Source organism: Erythrolamprus reginae, chromosome 2 (genome assembly GCF_031021105.1).
Source record: "Erythrolamprus reginae isolate rEryReg1 chromosome 2, rEryReg1.hap1, whole genome shotgun sequence".
NCBI classification, from domain to species: domain Eukaryota; kingdom Metazoa; phylum Chordata; class Lepidosauria; order Squamata; family Dipsadidae; genus Erythrolamprus; species Erythrolamprus reginae.
The window spans coordinates 295,071,584-295,094,106 of record NC_091951.1 but is presented as its reverse complement, the minus strand read 5'-3'; the positions used below and the strand labels follow the sequence as shown (position 1 = coordinate 295,094,106).

The 22,523-nt window shown below is 38.0% G+C and overlaps 1 protein-coding gene across 1 annotated transcript in view; it reads left to right on the top strand.

The window, feature by feature from the left end:
- LOC139162482 (aminopeptidase Q-like) overlaps positions 1–22,523 on the top strand; it is a 51,234-nt gene that overhangs the window by 14,096 nt on the left and 14,615 nt on the right. The window contains exons 4-13 of the mRNA XM_070742882.1: positions 2,214–2,340; positions 5,274–5,428; positions 8,929–9,042; positions 10,235–10,372; positions 12,188–12,253; positions 12,349–12,414; positions 15,781–15,941; positions 17,535–17,611; positions 19,245–19,384; positions 21,093–21,148. Of these exons, the coding sequence (XP_070598983.1) occupies positions 2,214–2,340; positions 5,274–5,428; positions 8,929–9,042; positions 10,235–10,372; positions 12,188–12,253; positions 12,349–12,414; positions 15,781–15,941; positions 17,535–17,611; positions 19,245–19,384; positions 21,093–21,148 (1,100 nt within the window). The remainder of the gene's footprint in view (positions 1–2,213; positions 2,341–5,273; positions 5,429–8,928; positions 9,043–10,234; positions 10,373–12,187; positions 12,254–12,348; positions 12,415–15,780; positions 15,942–17,534; positions 17,612–19,244; positions 19,385–21,092; positions 21,149–22,523) is intronic.

Here is a 22,523-nt window from a genome sequence, read left to right as displayed (position 1 = left end):
CAAGAAAGAAAGCTGCAAGCACCCCCCCGAGCCCCCCAGGGCCGGCTGCAACCTTTTAAAACACGTGCGCCGCTTCGCAGCTGTCTCCTGAAGCCGAACGCGGAAGTTAGCGTTTGGCTTCAGGAGACAGCTCCTTGGCGCTTGTATCTCGAATTTGGGCTTGTAAGTAGAACAAAAATATCTCTCCCCTCCAGCTCTTATCTCGAGTTGCTCTTAAGTAGAGCAGCTCTTATGTCGGGGTTCCACTGTATAGGTAAGTCGGGTCATGAACAAAGTTTCTTATGGTTTGTGCACAGGGGTGGGCAGCAGGCACGGCAGGGTGGAACACAGTTCCACCGGCGGAAATGAAGATGCGTGTGCAGCTCCAGCTGTCACTTCCTGGATTACTGGTCTCGGCTCAGCTCTCCTTTTTTCCCCTGCTACTGCTGCGTCTGCATTCCTTGCTTTTTTCCTCTTTCCTCCTTGCTGGCCTCGGACAAGCTTCCCTCTCTCCTGCCCAACTTTCCTCCAGCCTCACATGGCCACTTCCCACCTGAGGTGTAAGCAGAAGTTCGCCTAGCTATCCAGCCTGAGGCAGTGGGGGGCAACCCAGGAAGGAGAGCATGGGAAACATGAAGCAAATTGTCACCCCAGCGAGCAATACTGGTAAGGTTGTAAGTCGAGGACTTAACAGTTCACTTGAACGATTATGATCGTTCAAGCCACTCCCACCTGGTCACATGGCTGGCAAGCCACTCCTACCCATTCACATGACCATTAAGCCACACCCACAAAATAAGCCACACCCACAGTGTGGCAGTAAAATTTTTGGCTGCCCATTACTCTTTGTGCAGCTTGGTGAGTGTGTTTTTTGTGGAGATGCATTTGCGCTTGTTGATTTCACTCCTGTAAATGAATTTGTAGAAGTGTGGGGCCATTGAGCCATCTCTGTTCTTGATCTTGGGGCCAGGGTGGGAAACGTCGATGATTTCATTGGGAGAGATGGTTGATGACTGGAATTCATAGATGATGTTGTGAACCTTTCTGATGCTGTCAGATTCATTGGTATCCTCAAGTCCAAATAAGATAGCGTTTGGTCACTTCTGTTCGCGTGGCAACTTCATGACCTGTGGACTTCAACTCCCAGAACTCCTGAGCCAGCCAGAAGTTCACATATCATAAAATTGACATAGTTCGGAGCTAGTAGAGCAATGAAAAAATGCCTGTAAAAACTTAGGGCTGGAAAAGCGTTATTTGGAGAGAGTAACAATGAAAGATCTTGCAAGCTGGTAAGAGCTGGGAACATTGTTAGCACCTTATTAGGACTGGAAAAAATGCTTTGAAAAACAGCTAAAATTAGAGTATAAGGGGTACCCAAATTTTCAGCCTCTTTTAGGAAGGAAAAAGGTGTGTCTTATACTCCGAAAAATACAGTATATACTTGCAGGACTGCTGTCTCCTATGGGTATCTTTCTATCAATAAAGTCTAGTGGAAAGAGCACTTTCTGAACCCCATCCACATGGCTTTTCCATCACTAAGGACCATGACCTTTTCTGTTTCTGTCATCTTCTTTGGAACAGTGAAGGTACGCTCCAACCTAATTGGCATTCATGAAAACCACTATGGCCTGATTGTTCCAGAAAGCTTTGGGGTTTGACAGTGTAGTAAATCTTCTGTCTGTAGAAGGCAGTAATAGTTGTTACTGATTTGGGGATATTAAAAAAACCTTGTTATTCTTTTTGTATTTTTTGTGAGCCACTCAGAACTTTTTTTGCAATTGAGCAACATAAAATCACAGTAGACATAACCAGTCATGTGTTGTTCTAAGTTTAAATGTGAGTCTCCTAATTTTAAATTACATACTGCATAATGTCAGCCATTGTGGTTTCCAAATCTTAATATGTAACTTTCTGTGTTATGTGAAACCAATCAATGGTTGTCTTTATTCATTTACATTTATATATTTATCAAATTTACATGCTTTCTGATTCCCAACAAATCTGGGTACCTCACAATCGTTAAGGCAACTGCAATGCTAATCAAATAATAATAATAATAGGTGAATAAAAATGCCAAATCCAGTCTAAACAGATGGCTGCCTTTATGACAAAACTAAAAGGTATTAGAAAATATGTGTACACTATAAAACAGACAGGTGCCTTAAAGGAAAAGATGAGCTAATTATGAGCTTGATTTTCACTATCTGAAATAATACTTCTGTTCTTTCAAATAGATACGTATTTGGGCTCGGAAGGATGCAGTTCAAAAAGGATTTGCTAGTTATGCTTTAAATATCACAGGGCCAATATTTTCATATATGGAAGATTTACTAAATATCAGTTATCCTCTTTCAAAAACAGGTATGTTAGCTTGTTAACTTTTTAAAAGACTATTGTGACTTGCAAATGTAGCAGCTTCAAAAATACTGTATCTTATTTCTGGCCTTAATTTAGTAATTTGTAATGTACTGTAACTATTAAAAGCCTACATTACTATTGTTCAGAAAGTAATTGGTTCTTTAACAATTAACATTTTGATGCATACAATGTTTTATTATATTGTACTTGGAATATTTATTACCCTGCTTCTCTGTTTTAAAAATGACTGGAATGACTTACAATAGATCATACAAAAGTTTTTCAAACAGACAGTATACACAATTGCCTATGGCAGAGGTCCCCAATCCCTGGTCTGTGGCTCAGTTCCAGATCACAGCCTCTTGGGAAATGTCTTCAGAGAGGGGCGGCATACAAATCTAATAAATTGAATTGAATTGAAAAATGGTGGGCTAGTGTGTACACATTAAGCGGCATTTGTGAAAGCGATGCATGCACAAAACCATCTCCTCTCCCTACCCTGCCTCTACCAACCCACTGAAACAGAAAGATTATAGACCACTGGCCTAGAGGGCAGTGATGGCAAACCTTTTTTTGCTTGGGTGCCAAAAGGGTGCGCGCACGCCCACACCCATAGTGCAATGCTCTCGCGCTGTGAATGCATGCATTACTCACCCTACTGCCCCTCCCATGCTTATTTGCAGGCCCTACTGGAACCTCTGGATTTCCAGTAGGCTCATTGGGCCATTTTATGTCTTCCTCAGGCTTTGGAAACTTTCCTGAAGCCTGGAGAGGGTGAAAAATGGCCAAACGGGCCTACTGGAACATCCGGTAGGTCTGTTGTGTCTGTTTTTTACCATTCACAGGCTCCAGAGGTTTTTCTGAAGCCTGGGGAGGGTGAAAATAGCCTTTCCCGCCCTCTAGAAGGCTGAAAATCAGCACGCCCATGCATGCTGGAGCTGACATAGGGCAAAGCCTTGCATGCCTGCAAATATGGTGTGCCATAGGTTTGCCATCACAGCTATAGGGTATTACCAAATGTGTATGAGTTTGATATTTCTGGATTACCAGAATGTCTAAAAGGTTGGCAATTACAGTTCTACGCATCAAGAAAGGCCTTGCTGAAAGACAGGGCTGAAATGCCAAGCCTTCCTGTACTAGCTTCCATTTCATGGAGTATCTTATCCAGGGGTTCCCAATCCTGGCAATTTTAAGATGCATGGACCTTTAACTCCCAGAATTTCCTAGCCAGTCTCCATGCAGCTCCCATCTTGCTACAATTACTATTACATTTCAATGCGTTTTAGTTCCATCCGACTGAATGTGAATGCCTTTCTTAGACTTTATTTGAGGATTTTAAAAAACACTGCTCCGAATTTAGCTGTTTATTATTAAGGGGATATTTTGTTTTGTTTTGCTTTGATGTTGTAAGCTGCCCAGAACCCTTTGGGGTTGTGTTATAAGTACTATAAAACAAACAAACAAACAAACAAACAGCCCAGTTTTCTGGGATCCATGTTGTTAATGTCTTTAGGGAACTGGAAACTCATCATAATACATATTAAATTATTACATGAAGCTTCTTGTAGATACTATATACCTGTGGTGGCGAATTTATGGCATGCGTGCAACAGGTGGCACCCAGAGCTATATTTGCCAGCATGTGATATGTTGCCCAAACTCAGTTCCCAGGCACATGTGCACAATGGCCAGCTGATTTTTGGTTTGCGTGGAGGCTCTGGGAGGATGTTTTTGGCCTCTGGAGGGCTTCCAGGGGAGCAGGGGAAAGCCTCTGGAGCCTGGGGAAGGCAAAAAATGAGCCTATGGGGCCCACCAGAAGTCAGGAAATGGGGGAGCAGGTGGGTCATGTGCACATGTGGGGGGATGGCAGCGCAGGGGGGTCATGTGCACATGTGAAGTAGGATGGGGAACATGGGGAGCATTGAATTATGGGTGTAAGCACGCAGATCACCCGAGGAAAACAAGGTTTGCCATCACTGCTATAATGTCAGCCCTTTGAGATAGGCTAATTTTATTTAAAATTCTATCATGCGCAGAGATGGATAAACTGACACTAAAGGACAAATCAGATACAGACTATTTTGAAACTTGGGAAAAATTGTATAACAGGTTGGAAAAAAGGAAAACCAAGATTAGATGTTAGCAGATACATTGGGAAGGTTTAAAAATTAATTAAAATTTGGATTGATATTAGAAAAAATGAATAGAAAAAACTAATGATTAATGCAAATAGAAATCCAATAAACAAACAAACAAACAAACAAACAAAGAAATAAATAAATAAATAAATAAATAGGTAAACTGGATAGTCTGTCAAGCATTTTTTTTTTAAAAAAAATTCTATTTGTTTGTATCATGTTGTATTATTGTACGTGTGTCTTGTTTTTAACTGTATTATAAATAAAAAACTTTAAAAAAACAGGTTTCATTTTAGATTGTTATGAATGAATAATGTCCTATTATCAGATGCAGAGTACATATTTTAAGTATGTTTATAAGTTTCAATCCCAGATTGAATCATTGGCATCCCTGAAAAGGCCTGGGGAGGTTTTGGGTTGAAAAACTGTTGAGAGAATCAGCAATTTCAGGCTCTTGTGTAAATTCATGTAAGTTCCTGTGTAATTCTTAATGTGACTATGTGTAGACCTAGAATTCTGCTTTAGAAATCTTGCTTCATGGTTTATCACTAAATGTGATGAGCCCTCTAGACATTGTTGAACAACTCATTCATAGCATACCGTAATATGAAAATCTTGCCAAAGATAATAAAATAAAAGTATTTGAAATAGAAATTGGTTAAATTACATGAAATTTGTATATGTAAGTGAATGATATTATTAATCTTGAGTATCTTGTGGTATGTTACAAGGATTTACAGTATGTGATATGTTAAGAATTAAATTGTTAAAGTGATTCTTTTTATTCAAATTCATTAGATTTGGTTGCATTACCTCTTGTGGGTCACAGTGGAATGGAAAACTGGGGACTAATAATTTTCCATGAATCATCCTTATTGGCTGATCCAAAGGATACATATTTACGAAATAAAATGCATATTTGCCAAGTTGTTGCTCATGAGGTAGCACACCAGGTATGCAGTAAAATATCCTGTACAGTATTTTCATTGATCATTACAATACAAATGTTACTTCCTAATTATAGGCGGACCATGTATGTATGTATGTATGTATGTATGTATGTATGTATGTATGTATGTATGTTTGTTTGTTTGTTTATTTATTTATTTTGTCAAACAATTATAAAGTGGTAATTTGTAGAAATAAAACATTAGATAAGCAATGATAAAAAGTAACAAAAGAAGACAATAGGACAGGGACGGTAAGCACAGTGGTACACTTATGCACCCCCCCCCCCCTTACAGACCTCTTAGAAAAGGGGAGAGGTCAATGGTAGATAGTCTAAGGCTAAAGGTTTTGGGATTAGGAGTAGAAACCCCAGAATCAAGTATGCATTCCAGGCATTGATTACTCTGTTGCTGAAGTCGTATTTTTTGCAGTCAAGTTTGGAGCGATTGACGTTTAGTTTAAATTGATTTCGTGCTTGTGTGTTGTTGTGGTTGAAGGTGAAGTAGTCGTTAACAGGTAGGACATTTTGATATATGATTTTATGAACTATAATTAAGTCGGAATGGAGACAACGGAGTTGTAAATTGTCTAAACCAAGAATTTAGAGGTTTCTGACAAGCAAAGTCAATGGGAGAAGCTTAACAACCACCTAATTCACTTAACTGTTAAATTATTTGCTTAACAACTGTGGGAAACAAATGTAAAAGGAAGCACAACTCACTTAACTGCTCTGTTCCTTTGTTGTTGTTAGTTGTAAAGTTGTGTCTGACCCATCACAACCTCATGGACAACATTCCCAAGGCCTTCCTGTTCTCTACCATCCTCGGGAGTCCATTTAAGCTCACGCCTACTGTTTCAGTGTCTCCTTTTAAAGTTCCATTCCATCTTTGCAGCCCAAATTATATAGTTCTTCTGCCCCAAACTGTCAGAAATAAGTTTATTTCTGAAGGTAATATTACAATGCAAGTAAATGGTTTGTAACCATAGGGAAGACTCTTGATGCAGGTGAAGAAGGAGAGTGCAAAAGGTGGCTAGAAATTCAACATTAAGAAGACTAAAATCATGGCATCCAGCCCTCTCAATTCCTGGTAAATAGATGGAGAAGAAATGGAGGTAGTGACAGATTTCATTTTCCAGATGGGAACTGCAGCCAAGAAATTAAAAGATGCTTGCTCCTGGGGAGAAAAAAATTGACAAATTGAGACAGCATCATCATCATCATCATCATCATCATCATTATTATAATACAACACAGCAAACAAGATCACTATGCTGGATTTCGTATTTCATCACCAGTCAGGCACTTCCCAAGCACCTAGGACTGCGTGATGTAGCGGCAAATTATATTTGCCGATCCCAGTAAAGTGGCCTTTTGCAATTGACAGATGGAGATTTTGTCAATTCCGATGGTTTTCAAATGTTCTCTGAGATCCTTTGGCACTGCGCCCAGCGTGCCAAGTACCACTGGGACCACTTTCACTGGCTTATGCCAGAGTCGTTGCAGCTCGATTTTTAGATCTTCGTATTTCACTAATTTCTCTAGCTGCTTCTCCTCAATTCTGCTGTCTCCTGGGATTGCGATGTCGATGATCCATACTTTCTTTTTCCCCACAATGGATCATCGACATCGCAATCCCAGGAGACAGCAGAATTGAGGTGAAGCAGCTAGAGAAATTAGTGAAATAATAATAATAATAATAATAATAATATAATATATTATTATTATATTATATTTATTATATTATTATTATATTATATTATTATTATTATATTATTATTATATTATTATTATTATTATTATTATTATTTATTTATTTATTTATTTATTTATTAGATTTGTATGCTGCCCTTCTCCGAAAACTCGGGGCGGCTTACAGAATAAATATAGAAACAAAGCGTACAAGACAAATCTAACACAGTAAAAAAAACTACAGCTAAAAAAACCCTTATGTATTACTCAATCAGACAATCCAATCACACCATGCATCACATTTATGGGTCAGGGGGCAGGATCTAAGTGCCCCAGGCCTGGTGACATAAGTGAATCTTAAAACTCTTGTGGAAGGGGAGGCATACTAAAAAGCAGAGACATCACCTTTCCAATAAAAGTACATATGGTCAAGGTTATGGTTTCTCCAGTTGCAATGTATGGCTGTGAAATTGAACCATAAGAAAGGCTGAGCGCCAAAGAATTGAGGCCTTTGAAACTATGGTACTGGAGAAGAATCTTCTGAGTCCCTTGGTCTGCAATGTGATCAAACAGGTCAGTCTTAGAGAACATCAATCCTGACTGTCCTTTAGAAGGCCAGATCCTGAACATGAAACTCAAAAACCTTGGCTACCTTATGAGAAGGAAGGACAAAAGAAGGACAGAGAATGAGGGGGCTGGATGGAGTCACTGAAGCAGTAGGTGTGAACCGCCTTCGGAAACGCCTTCTACTGCACGAATCCCAGCGGCCGATAAGGTCCCACAGAATTGGCCTTCTCCGGGTCCCATCGACCAAACAATGTCGTTTGGCAGGCCCCAGGGGAAGAGCCTTCTCTGTGGCGGCCCCGGCCCTCTGGAATCAACTCCCCTCGGAGATTAGAACGGCTCCCACCCTCCTTGTCTTTCGTAAATTACTCAAGACCCACCTATATCGCCAGGCATGGGGGAACTGAGACACCTCCCCCAGGCTTTTATATTTCATGTTTGGTATCTTTATGCTGTATGGTTTTAATTGTTGGAGTTTTATATATCTTTTCCTTTTAATATTAGATTTGTATCACTGTTATATTGTTTTTATTATTGTTGTGAGCCACCCCGAGTCTTCGGAAAGGGGTGGCATACAAATCTAATAAATTATTATTATTATTATTATTATTATTATTATTATTATTATTGAAGAGTCTTGAGGCAGCGAGTAAACAAGACGGTTCTTTATTTTCAGCTCTCTAGGAAGTGGCTATCAGCTGGAACGCGTCTCAGCTGGGCAAGGAGAAAACTGCTCCTTTTATACATTTTTGGTTCCCGCTCAAAACGAGCTGTCAGCGCCTCAACCAATCAGGCGCAACCTTATTTACATATTTTCCCTGGTTACAGCTATATACAGAGTATTCAACAATTATTATTGAATGGACTCCAGAGGATGATAGAGAACAGGAAAGCCTAGAGAAATGTTGTCCATGAAGTCTCGATGGGTTGGACATAACTTCACAACAACAATAATTACATTAGAGAAAATGAGTATATTCATTGGCAGCCTAATTTTACATTTATGGGACCCTTTAAAATAGTTACATTGGGTTATGAATAAAAACCTAGATTTCTTTTTCTATTTTAATCCTTGTGGCATCTTTAATGTATTTTCCAAGACTCCTATCAACCTATAGATATTGCACCACTCCTTTTGTGACAAGTGGTGCCCATTAAGTAAAATTGTGAACTGCTCTCTTGCCAGACGAATAAGAACAGCAGTTGAAAGAATGCATTTAAAGACTCTTCTCCCTCCCTTCCTATTTTAAGTGGTTTGGAAACCTAGTTACCATGGATTGGTGGAACGACCTATGGCTTAATGAGGGATTCGCAACTTACTTTGGACAGCTAGGTCTAGCTTACATTGAACATGTCCTGCCACTGGTAGGTGTGAATTAAACCAACCTTTCCTGTGTTTCTTTCATTCAAACTCTGCCTTTACTTTTAAGCACTTTTAAGTTAATGAAAACTATGTAATAGAGGCTCTAAACTCAGAGAGAACTCTGTGTTCAGGCTACTTTATTTACTATGAATGAAATGGTGAATTTTTCCTCATGAGAGGTTTTCAAACAGCAGGTGAATGGTCGCCTCTTCTGATAGCAATATTGTATTTGAATCTATATTGAGCAGGGAATTGGTTTAGCTTCCTTCCAAGTTTATAATTCTATAAGTATGAGCTTTGTCACAATTTTCTCCCTGCTTCTGTCATTGCTGAGGTGCTAGTGTTATGTGAGTCCTTATCTGCGGCCTGTACAATGCAAATACAGTATAAGCTTATTATGCTTAACCTAGTTTTGTAAACTTTACCAATTTGCACATGCATTTTTGCATCAATATAACTGATTGCTTATCAAGTAATTTATAGTCATGTTGTACCCCTCCTCCTTGTCTTAAATCACACACATTCTGTCTATACAGTAGTCCCTCGCTACTTCACGATTCCTCTTTCGCAGATTTGCTATTTTACGAGTTTTTTCAATGGGAAAAGAACGCCAGGGCAGGGACATGGGAACATCGGGGTGGGGGTGGGAGGAAACTGTAGCGGTGGCTTCCTTCAGCCCATGCAGTAGTTGAGAGAAGCTGGTCTCTCTCAGCGGTCACCAGTGGTGGGTTGTTAACAATACAGGGAGGGTTTAAAGTCCAAATACTCGTTAAATACATAAAAAATATCTTTCCTCTACTTTGCAGAAATTCGTTTTTCATGGGTGGTCTTAGAACACATCCCCCCCCCGTGCAAAACGAGGGATCACTGTATACACTGCTTTTTGGTAAGTGCTGTAAAGCAGCACTTAATAGATTAGACCTAATTTATGCTTCTTGTCTACTAGAGGTGAACTGAAGGCTTTACTAGATGGTATATTAGATTCAGTGAATGTGGATTGATTGAGATGGATAGAATTAACACTTATGCTTCCTTTCTGTATAGATTTTCAGTTTCAGCAAGTTTTTTTGAGTTTGATATGAACAAGATTAATGATGTTAGAAAGGAATAAACTAAATACATTTATGAATGTTTCCATAGAATTCTAAATTTGGGTTTGCATGAGTAAAATTAACACTTTATGGTTATTTGCAGGATAAACTCTTTAGCGAGCGGCTTACACTACCTATGTTGGCTTCAGATGGTCAAGAATTAAATCAGTCTCTATCAGATACAAGAACCCATGAAACAGATTCCATATTAAAACAGTTCAATGCAGTCACTTACCATAAGGTAAATATATTATTGTACATTTTATATACGATATAAATAGATGTAATGGAAGAATATTTTTACAATGCATGAGAAAAGTAAATTTCTTTCTTTCTTCCTTCCTTCCTTCCTTCCTTCCTTCCTTCCTTCCTTCCTTCCTTACTTCCTTACTTATTTATTTATTTATTAGATTTCTATACCACCCTTCTCGGTAGACTCACAGCAGAGTAAATACAAAAATACAATGAATAAGAAATCTAAATTTAAAAATATATCATTAAAAACTATCATCTACATTCATCCCATATACATTCTAATCATCGGCCAGAGCTAGGTATAACACTCAATGGCTCCAAGCCTGCCGGCAGACATAAGTTTTTAGAGCCTTGCAGAAGGCCAGGAGGATGGGGGCAGTATGAATCTCTGGAGGGAGTTGGTTCCAAGAGTTGATTCCAAGAGAAATTATTCTCTCAATGTTATAATCTACATGGGGCTACCTCTGAAAAGTGTTCGGAAACTTCAGATCGTGCAGAATGCAGCTGGGAGAGCAATCATGGGCTTTCCCAAGTATGCCCATGTTTCACCAACACTTCACAGTCTCCATTGGTTGCCAATCAGTTTCCGGTCACAATTCAAAGTGTTGGTTATGACCTATAAAGCCCTTCATGGCATCGGTCCAGAATATCTCCGGGACCGCCTTCTGCTGCACAAATCCCAGCGACCGGTTAGGTCCCACAGAGTTGGCCTTCTCCGGGTCCTGTCGACTAAACAATGTCATTTGGCGGGACCCAGGGGAAGAGCCTTCTCTGTGGCTGCCCCGGCCCTCTGGAATCAACTCCCCTCGGAGATCAGAATTTTTTAATTATGGGTTTTTAACTTCGTATTATTAGATTTGTATTGTACATTGTTTCTATCACTGCTGTGAGCCACCCCGAGTCTACGGAGAGGGGCGGCATACAAATTTAATAAATAAATAAATAATAATAAATAAATATAAGACCGATTTCTGCAACCCTTCTTGGTTGTGGCTCAGATTTGGGAAGGAAGGAGATGATTTTGTGGGAGGTGCAAAGGCACATGTACGAGAAAGTATTCATGGTGTTTGTGGTGACGTGAGCGTGAGTGGGGCTGCGAGCGTTCATGATGAGACTTGCACAAGTGGGTCCATGAGTGCCCACAATGAAACTCCTGAAAATGGGGCCAGGGGCACCCATGATAAGGCTCACATGAATGGGGCTGTAGGTGCCCATGATGATAACCGCATGACTGGGGCTGTGCATACACACAATGGATATTAGGGTTAAATAAGGTCCAGGAGAGAAGTGTTTTTAATAGGAAAGTGAACACAAGAACAAGGGGACACAATCTGAAGTTAGTTGGGGGAAAGATCAGAAGCAACGTGAGAAAATATTATTTTACTGAAAGAGTAGTAGATCCTTGGAACAAACTTCCAGCAGACGTGGTTGGTAAATCCACAGTAAATGAATCCACAGTAAATGAATGCCTGGGATAAACATATATCCATTGTAAGATAAAATACAGGAAATAGAATAAGGGCAAACTAGATGGACCATGAGGTCTTTTTCTGCCGTCAGTCTTCTATGTTTCTATGTTTCTATATGCACCGGCCAGATGCTCACATAGCCCAGTGGCAATTAGCCCATTTCCTACTAATGGGCTGTGGCTGTGGCCCACAGGTTGGGGACCTCTCTTATCAATTTTGAATTTAGTACGCACCAGTTTCATTCAGTGTATGTATTTAAAATACTTTAAATGTAATGTAAGTAAATACCTTCCTAAATTTATTAATCTTTTCTCTCTGTGCATCTATTTTAGGGGGCTGTTATCATCCGGATGCTTTCCAACTTTATGACTGAAGGATTATTTATCAAAGCACTGAATGTAAGTTTAGAACACATTACAAATATCTTACAATACCTTACATTATATTGAAACTTTACAAGCTAACCAATAATCATATTCTTGTTTTATTACAGTCATATCTGAATGAATATTCCTTTTCCAATGCTGTCCAAGATGATCTGTGGACTCACATTCAAAAGGTGGTTAAATTTACAATGCATATACTAGACTTTTGATTTTAATAAATTGTGAATTATTGGCTGTAAGTAAAAAGGATTTAAATTTCACTCATTACCATAGGATGCTCTATTCTCTGAAGTCAGCAACACCAATTGTTGCTGACAATTCTCCTTGAATCCTTTGGTTTTCAGATCTGGAATATGTCTGGACAGTTTTTGTTTGTGTTCTTTTTAATGGGACAATTAATGTGTAGTTTTTAAAGAATGTATGAAGTATATATCAATCCTGTGGCAGATTTCTGCTATAACTGAAGATAAAATACCTGTATGCTCATTTGCCCCAGATATTAGTTGCTATGCCCATGTGACTGAAAATAGGGAGATAACTTTTTCTACCTAACAGGAAAAAAATGGTATTAGAGAAAATTACAACTACCTTCATAATATCTGGGGAAGTAACTTCTGTCAGGATGTAATGAGGATGTCAGCATCCCAATAGCAATCCGAGAAATAAATCAAAGTCCAAACCTTGGCCTTCTTCCAAGTTCCAATTTATTAACATAGCCATGTGGGAAAAGAACTATAGCCAAACCGATACTAAACTTTCCTACAGTTTTCCATCCAGGTTAAGGTTCATCCCACATCCCCATGCTCATAAGTTCATCACATTGACCACTCAGGTCTTTTCAGCATCCATGGTCCAACCCTGTATTTCCGGCTGATGCAGAACAAAGGATGACCTTGAGTCTTCTGGAAGGAATGCGCTGTGGCTAGTAACTTTCCCCTCTCATGCAACCACCCTTCCCCAGTTCTCACAGAACTCTCTAATTGTGGCAGGCCAAAGTCTCTACTCAAACAATGGCTTGGGCCTGAGAGAGGAGTTTAGTCCCACAGAGGAAACCTATGAATCTAAGAGCCAACTTTGGCTCATTATTGACAATCCATTATCTAGACTAAAAAACAACAACAACAGGGGAGGGGGAGATTATGTCTGATTTTAGTAGGGCTTTGTAGAAATAATTTTCTTCTTAGCCATTTCTTCATCTTCTAAGTCCCAGCTGAATTTTGGAAAAATGTTCCTTCAATTTTAATTTTCTCTGGCTTTTATATATTGTTGAATTGTCCCCTTTGTAAGAATAAGGAACACATGTCTGTTGTGTAGCAGTAAGATTTATGTTCCTCTGATAATCTCTCCTTATGATGGGCAGTGTCATGTATTCATTGTGGTGTTAGTGTAGGGACTGGAGAAAACAATACTGACTTTACCCATGTTTTGCTCTTACAACCTTAATATTGCACACATATTATTACTTGGAGTCAGGGGTGGGTTCAACTTACCTTCGCCACCAGTTTGTATCATGATGTTTCATATACAAAAGAATAAAAGTAAGTATAAACCTAGGGGTGGGTGGAAGGGCCCTTTTCCAAGCAGCAGCAGAGGAAAAAACTTCAAAATTGTAAAAAATTGAGAAAAAAAGGTGGTGGCCAGCCATGGAGCAGCACCAAGCAAATCAGATCCGTGACACCATAATGATGTCACCAGAGGATCACTACTGATTCGGGCAATTCAGTCTGAACTGGCAGGAACCCATCCCTGCTTGGATTGTTTCTATTGTATTTGATGTGAACAATAACATGGGAGTCTGTTTTTAAGCTTTGAGACTCACAGAGATACTCAATTATTTTTCAAAGCCCATCGAGTCCAGCATTCTGTGTCACACAGTGGCCCACCAATTGTACATGGGGATCTTGAGCAGAAAGAGAAGGCAAAGCCCTCCCTTTCCCTTGACCCCCAACAAATGGTACACAAGGGAATCCGGCCTGCCTCAACCAACATAGAGGCGGCACATGGACATCCATTTCAATAACCAATAAATCTATTTCAATAAATAATCAATTTATTCTGTGGGCGTACCAGTAAAGGGGAATATTTGTAGCTCAGGGGTTAAAATGAGGGATTGTTTGGTACTCTCTGAACTTGGTTGTTTTCTTTCAGGCATTTCATTACTCAAACTAGGTAATATCAATGCATAATCACAAGAAAACAATCAAGCTCAGTGAGCATCAAGGATGTCTCATTTTATGGGTGTAGCAGATAGGGAAATGCACACTGTTTTGATAAGATGTGCAATGTTATGTATGGAAGGGTTAATAGGGCATAAATATATCTTTCAATGGCTGAAAATTTAGAGAGTTTGGATACTGTCTGAGTGGTTTGTCATTAAATTAATCTTTGTTTCTGATAAATGGTTAGTAACTATAATAGTCTTTTTGTATAGTGACCACAAGGTGGAACAACTTTAATCTGAAACACAGTTTAAACATAGTAACTTTAAACTGACTTACAGAAATATTACGTTAGTTTATTCATGTTTAGCTGATTTGTATCCTGTCCTAACAACATCGAACTTATTTTGTAGCCTGAGTAAAGACAGGGTGCTTCATCACCCAATGAATTTCTGCAACTAAGTATAGAACTTAACCTCACACTGAAGCAATACAGTCATTTGCCTGCATCACATTGGCCCTTAAATATACCTTTTTGTGCCACTAATAAATTGGTACCAGTTCATTTGATTGGTACCATATGAAGAATATGCCCTTGTAACTATGCATTACAATTAACACAGAATGTGGCTCTTTATTAAGCAAGATAAAAGTTTGAGTCATACTGGAATTTCAGAACCTTGGATAGTTCCAATAATTGACTATCTAGTTGATTTAGATTGCAGTATTAAGATTATGTTCCTTTTTTGAAGATCAAAGTGTGTTTTTTAATTAATATTTTTATTGATTTTTATAATATAAAACACACACACAACATATAACATGTGCACAGTGATTGTGCTCACCACCAGACAATCAATAATACCCCACCACCAGTTGGGGGTATTTCTTGTATAAATCATTTAAACCCAAGAGTGAAATATTTCTTTACATATTATAGAGTGATTCCAACTTGTTTCATATAGCTTGGTCTCGGATCCTACTCACCATATATCGTCTTACCTTGTCCCATCACAGCAACAGCTGAAGATCAAGGTGTTGATCTTCTAATTTGGAGATTAGCCTTTTCTCAATTTTGCATCAGTATTTTGTATGATGTTGCAGTTCTGTAGAAAGTCTAAATCTCTGCCAGTACCTAAGGAAATTCTTGCTTAAGGGTGCCTTCTTTGACCAAAATCCAGCTCACAGTCATTGATTCAGCATCTAATTCAGCACTTCCGCTGATTTCATATTGCAAGAGTCGTGGTTGATGAAAATGAATCTGCAACGTGGACTTGATCTCAAATCTGCTTGGATCTGAATGATTCATGTTTCTTGAAAGTTTCTATATATGTATTTAACATAAATCCTGTATTTTCAATCCTGAACATTTTTTGGAAGGTAATAGATGAGCAAAATCACCTCCAGTTGCCAACATCAGTAAAAAAAATAATGGATTCTTGGACCTGCCAGAAGGGTTATCCACTCCTGACAGTAGATTTCTCAACCGGCACGATTAGCCAGGAACCATTTTTTGATAAAAAAGGAGAACACAGCTCAGAGTACGTGTCTTTTTAAATAATAATAAGAACAATGTAAAGACTTTAAATAGACATTGAATGAATGTTTAAAAATAGGGCGTAAATGCTAGTTGATGTGTTTGGTGCCATTCCAAAGAATTTGGAAAAGTATTTTAACACAATAGGAATGAATAGAATCTCAGTTCTCATCAATTATAAAGGTTGCATTACTTGTAATACTGTGCACAGGTTTATATGTGTGTCTGTAGACAGACAGAGAGACAGACATACAGACAGGCAGACATATATTACCTTTCCTAGATCCTTAGGAAAGATATAATAGTCTAAATTAGTAAACTAGTCAGAACTGTGTGATAAACCATATATAAATACAGATTATGGTAATAGGTTTTATGTGGATTTTTAAAAATATATGATCTGCAGGTTTTCAACATAGAAATAAGTTCACTAGGCACTTTCCCAATATAGTGGTATCTATACCTAAGAACTTGCTACCTAAGAAATTATGAATTTTTCTAGATAAGAAGGTGTTCAAGATTTTTTGCCTCTTCTCAAGAACCATTTTCCATTTACAAACCCGAGCCTCTGAAACTGGAACTGGAAAAGACAGGGAGAAGGCTCCGTGGGCTCTCTTTAGGAATCTCCTGGGAGGAAACAGGGCCGGAAAAGATGGGGAGAAGCCTCTTTGGGGCCTCTCTAGGAATGATTTGTGATTTGTGCTTACCCTCTGAAACAAAGTTGGCTATTTGTTTCTCAGACATTACTTATAAATGCCAAAAGCATTTGAGCAGGAAAATGGGATACTTAACTACTTAGCTGATTTTTTAAATTGTACATACCATAAATCAAACTGAGTTGATTCATTATGCTTCAATCTGTATTAAGTTATTAGAGGGAATGTGAATTAGAAATAAAGTAAACAATGAAGTTTAGAGTCAGGACTTAATCTGAAGCTAATAATGTCTATAATACCATTAATTCTTTTCAAAAATATATACAAACGTAAATATTCTTCAGCTGTCAGGCCATGTTCTGGAATGTTTATTACTATTGCGGCCCTTATTTTCAGCAGCTTACATTGAATGTGTAAATACTTATATAAGAATGAAATCAAATATCAGCAACTGATTGTGCTAGATGGCATTAAGAAAGTTACAAAACAAGTTTTCTAATATTCTAGATGGAAATATAGCATTTTTAAACAAACACACTATAGAAATATAAAGCAGCTTACGTTGTTGATTTGAAACCTGGAAAAAGCTGGCATTAAAAGATTGTCTGAACTCTGTCATTGGAATGCAGCATATGCTCTGCTGACCAAGAGTTAAAATTACATAGTAAAATTTCCTTTGCAAGGTGCCTGTTTCATGAAAATAGGTTCTGTTGAATCAGTACCATTTATTTACATATAAAAGGAGTATGGCTTAGAAAAAAAATGTTTGAAAAGAGAAATCCATGAGCATAACTGTGTATTCAACTGTCAGGTATAGAAAGTGAAGGTTTGTTGTACACTTATAGGTAGTATCCTAATTTTTTTCTTAATTTATGTAATAGCATTTGAATGGTATTTTACTTTGTTTTATGGATTAATTATCAATTGTTATTTTTATTAAGGAGCACATGGATTATTCCTATTTCTTGGATAAAAAATGGAATATTACAACCTTTAGTATGGCTTGATAAACGTACTAGTAAGTATGTTTTCCTAAATTTAAGAAAGTCTTTACTATCTGGAATACAGTGGTACCTCTAACTAAGAACGCATCTACTTAAGAACTTTTCTAGAGAAGAGCCGGGTGTTCAAGATTTTTTTGCCTCTTCTCAAGAACCATTTTCTACTTAAGAACCTGGCGCTTAAGGAGGCTTTGGCAGTCCAGAGCGAATGAATCATTTTCCTTTCTCTGGGCCCTTAGAGAGGGAATAAACCACTTCGTTGTGGAGACTCCTTTCTGCTGCCTCCCATACACCCAATTGAGGTTGCCTCCAGGAGTGTCTGGGTGTGGAAAGGCAAAAGGGGGTGCGTCGCTTCAGCTGGATCAATTCAGCTTCAGCCAAATCAAGGAGTCACCACAGTGAAGGAAAGGTGCCGGCTACAAAGCGAACGAGTGAGAGGAGAGGGGAACCCTTCAGCATGGGAAGGAAGAGGAAGCAGGAAGCAGCAGCCGCCTTTTGGTCAAAGGAGCAGGAGGTTTTCACCTCTCGCCTGCCTGGGTTTCTCTCTCTGGTGCAGTGTGTGGGAGGCAGCCTCGTGCTGGGTGTATGGGAGATGCGTGCTTCTCCTCGCTGCCTCAGTCCCTCTTTTTTTTTTTAAGCTTTAAAGTTTTGGATTTTTTTGATTCCCCTCACCTCACCTTCTTTCTTCGACAGTAACTGTCCTCCTCCTCTTCTTCCTCCTCCTCCTCCCACCAAAATTTTATTTGTTTCCTAATGGGTTTGCATTATTTGCTTTTACATTGATTCCTATGGGAAAAATTGCTTGGTTATGGAATGAATTAAGAACCTGGTCATGGAATGAATTAAGAACCTGGTCATGGAATGAATTAAGTTCTTAAGTAGAGGTACCACTGTATATGATTCTGAATTTTTGAAAGAACCAAAATGCAGCCAAAAAAACGATGATGAGTTATTGAAATTTTCTCTGCTTTCCAACAGAAGAATTGGGGAGGTGAGATGGAGAGGAGCAGGAATAATGAACAATATGGGCATGTTAGAGAATGGCAACAAGAGTTTGATTAAAAACCATTTGATACTCCTGGTAGAAAAGAAACTGAAAAGCAGCTGAGAAGAGAATTAAAATTATTTATTTATTTTTATTTATTTATTTAATTGGATTTATATTCTAATTGGTGATTAGAAACACACTTTAAGAGAGTAAAGCTTAATTTAGGTCAGATATGGTATATCTCTGTTCTATGGTGTTGGTACAACCAAGGAACTGGGGCAGTGCTGCCCTTTTCTTACCAAAAGCCAATTCTACCATCTTTAGCTAGGAAAAGGGAAAATAGATGCTGCAATCAGCATCATTTATTACACTTTTACATCTTTCAAAAGATGGACAGCGAATTTCAGTATTCTAAACAGATACAAATATTTTAGCGTGTTATGTATGATTATGAAAGAATTGTATCAATGACTTTCATCAATGTTATGGTTTTGAGAACTATACATTATATGTGTGGGTAATGTGATAAGCTGCATTTCGTCTATTTGTTTCTTTTTCTTACACTAGAAATGATGCAACATGTTATCATGAGCATATATAGGTTTTCAGAAGAGCAGTATTTAAAAAATGTGCTAAGTTTTTTTCCTTTCATGTGCTTACAGAAATATTTTCTGAAATGAAAATATCAGATTCAGTACAAGATTGGATTGTTTTAAATGTGAATATGAGTGCTTACTATAGAATCAACTATGATCAAAACTATTGGAGAAGATTGGCCAAAGTGCTTCAAGATGATCCAAAGGTATGATCGTTTTTAATCATGAGTATGTAGATGATTATTATAAAAATGGTTATGTTATTCTGCAGTACAGCATTTTCTCAAAGCACATTGGATCACAATTTTCCTTCATGGTGTTCCTTCACTGGAGGTTTTAAAGAGATTGGGCAACCACTTGTCTGAAATAGAATAGGGCCTCCTGCTTAAGCAAGGATTTGGGCTATAAGACACGCAATGTCCTTTCCAATTCTGGGGTTTTTTTTCTTACTTTATTCATTTATTTTGTCAAGCATATATAAGATTATAGAAAAAGTATAAACATGATTGTGACTACATAAAATGTATAAACATGGTTATGAATACATGGGGACATTAGAACAGGGGTGTTAGGCATATTGATGCGAATATGCACACCCTTTACATACCTGTTAGGAATGGAATGAGATCAACTATAGACAGTCTAAGGTTAATGTTTTGTGGGTTTGGGGAGGAAACCACAGAGTCCAGTAGTGCATTGACTGGTTGGTTAACCAGTTGACTGTTGGTTAATTTTGGTCATAGTCATATTCATAAATTCTGATAAAAAAGAGAGTCATAGTCTTAAAGTAGATGATGACCCTAGGGATAATTCTTGGAATATCAGGGAATTTTAGGAGTAAAAGAGCACAAGCATTTGCAAGGTTTAATAGAATAGAATAGAATAGAATAGAATTTTTATTGACCAAGTGTGATTGGACACACAAGGAATTTGTCTTGATGCATATGCTCTGCATATACATTTGTCAAGAATCATGTGGTACAACACTTAATGATTGTCATAGGGGTCAAATAAGCAATGAAGAAGCAATATTAATAAAAATCTTAGGATATAAGCAACAAGTTACAGTCATACAGTCAACATGGGAGGAAATGGGTGATAGGAATGATGAGAAAAACTAGTAGAATAAAAGTGCAGATTTAGTAGAAAGTCTGACAGTGTTGAGGGAATTATTTGTTTAGTAGAGTGATGGCGTTAGGAAAAAAAACTGTTCTTGTGTCTAGTTTAAGGTATTCATTTTACTCTTTGTCTCTATTCCTACACAAAAATGACAACATTTGGTATGTATTCAATCCATATTCAAAAAAGCAATAAAGAATATAATCTCTTTCAAAATGTCTTAAGTGAAAGGAAAGTTCAGAAGGAAGTAGTCTTAGTAAAGATCACTGAATATAATTTTGGTATTGAGGACCTGAATGAAACTAGTATATTGTTTTATATAACCATGGATTTGGCTTCCTACATGTCTATGAGAGGAAGGAAACAGAAATGAATCAGGAAAAAATGTACAAATTTACTGATGTGTTTAATACACACATTTTAATTATATTGTTCCAGCAGGCATGTCAAGGTCTCAGCAGTTGGCACCTTTATCTTACAGGAATTAGGAAATGGGTAGCCTATATTCTTTGTGCATGTATGTAATTTAGAGATTCCATCACTTGGTAAAGTTTAGCATATATTTGTAAATCACTAGCAATATTACAATTTTAAATTGGAACCTGTCATATATTCACATTGTCACATTGGAACCTATGGTAAATTCACATTGCATTGCAGATCAATATAATAAATGTTTTAGGAACCTGAAGAAATATTGCAGATACTTTGAACTACTACTTTATAAAGACTTAAAGATAAGTTTTAAATTGAGTTTTAAATAAACTGTAATACTGTATATGCATATCTTTGCAGCCTATTCCTTCTGTCAGCAGATTACAGTTAATGGCAGATGCCCGTCATTTGTCTGGGTAAGTTATACACTGTAGTTGTTTCTTCCCTACATTTATAGTTGAGTTTTGCATTCATTCTGCATCTGATCTCCTTTTTAAAAAATATGATAAATTTTTCTCTACACTTTCATCTTGCACCATCTTTGAGTTTCAAGTGCATTGAAGAAAGAAATAGGCATGGATTTTAAATTAATGGATCTCTAAGACATATTGCAGTGTCCATAACACTTTTGAAATGCCTTTCCTAGCCTTGGTGACTACAGAACTCAGCACTATGAAAGGATATCTGGGGTTCTTTTAAAGCTTGTATAAATTTTAAAGTTTTCTGATTATTTATGATTTGTTCTATTCTGTTGTGAGCCGCCCCGAGTCTTCGGAGAGGGGCGGCATACAAATCTAAATAATAAATAAATAAATAAATACATAAATATCTTAATCCTCTCCAACCTTGGCAACTTTAAGACTTGTGGATTTCAACTCCCAACTTTGCTGGCTGAGGAATTCTGGGAGTTGAAATCCACAAGTCTTAAAGTTGCCAAGGCTGGAGACCCCTGTCTTATTCCAAGCCCTTTCCCTTAACTTAGTTCCTGAACCAGTGTGAATCCACAAACAGAAGGGGTGCCTGATAATGTGAACCGACTTTTGTAGCCATATGCAATTTCTTCCTTACCAATTTACTTAGGAGATTTCTTTTCATTAATTAGATTTGTATGCTGCCCCTCTCATGATTGCATTTGTGCACACAACTCCTACAGAACCTTTTGAAAACAACACAAGTGTGACATGATGTCTAGGGCTACTTATACAGCACTTATGCAAAAAAAAATTTTTTGTACAAATATTATGAAGGCATAGAAGAAAGGAAAAAGAAATGTCTAATAAGGTTGCTGGGAACAAGGAAAGTTTATTATTATCTCTTTACCCACTTTTCTGCTACATAGTACATTTTTTCACTATAAAAGCCTGTAGTTGAAAATAGATTACAAGCACTCGGGGAAAGGAGAGGATTGTTAAGAGCAATGGGTTATCCAGTTATCTTCACATTTACATTGATTGGCCTCTTTCCTGATCACATCCAATATACATGTTTACAATACATTCCAGGTTATTTATTGTAGGAACAGATCCCTCATAATTCAGTCACTTTACTCTTAATCCTGTGTGGAGTCGATGCTGTGTAATGCAGTCCTAAGTATTTATACTTCACAATTCAAAGTGTTGGTAATGACCTTTAAAGCCCTACATGACATTGGACCAGAATACCTCTGGAACTGCCTTCTGCCGCACGAATCCCAGCGGCCAATAAGGTCCCACAGAGTTGGCCTTCTCCGGGTCCCGTCGACCAAACAATATCGTTTGGCGGGCCCCAGGGGAAGAGCCTTCTCTGTGGCGG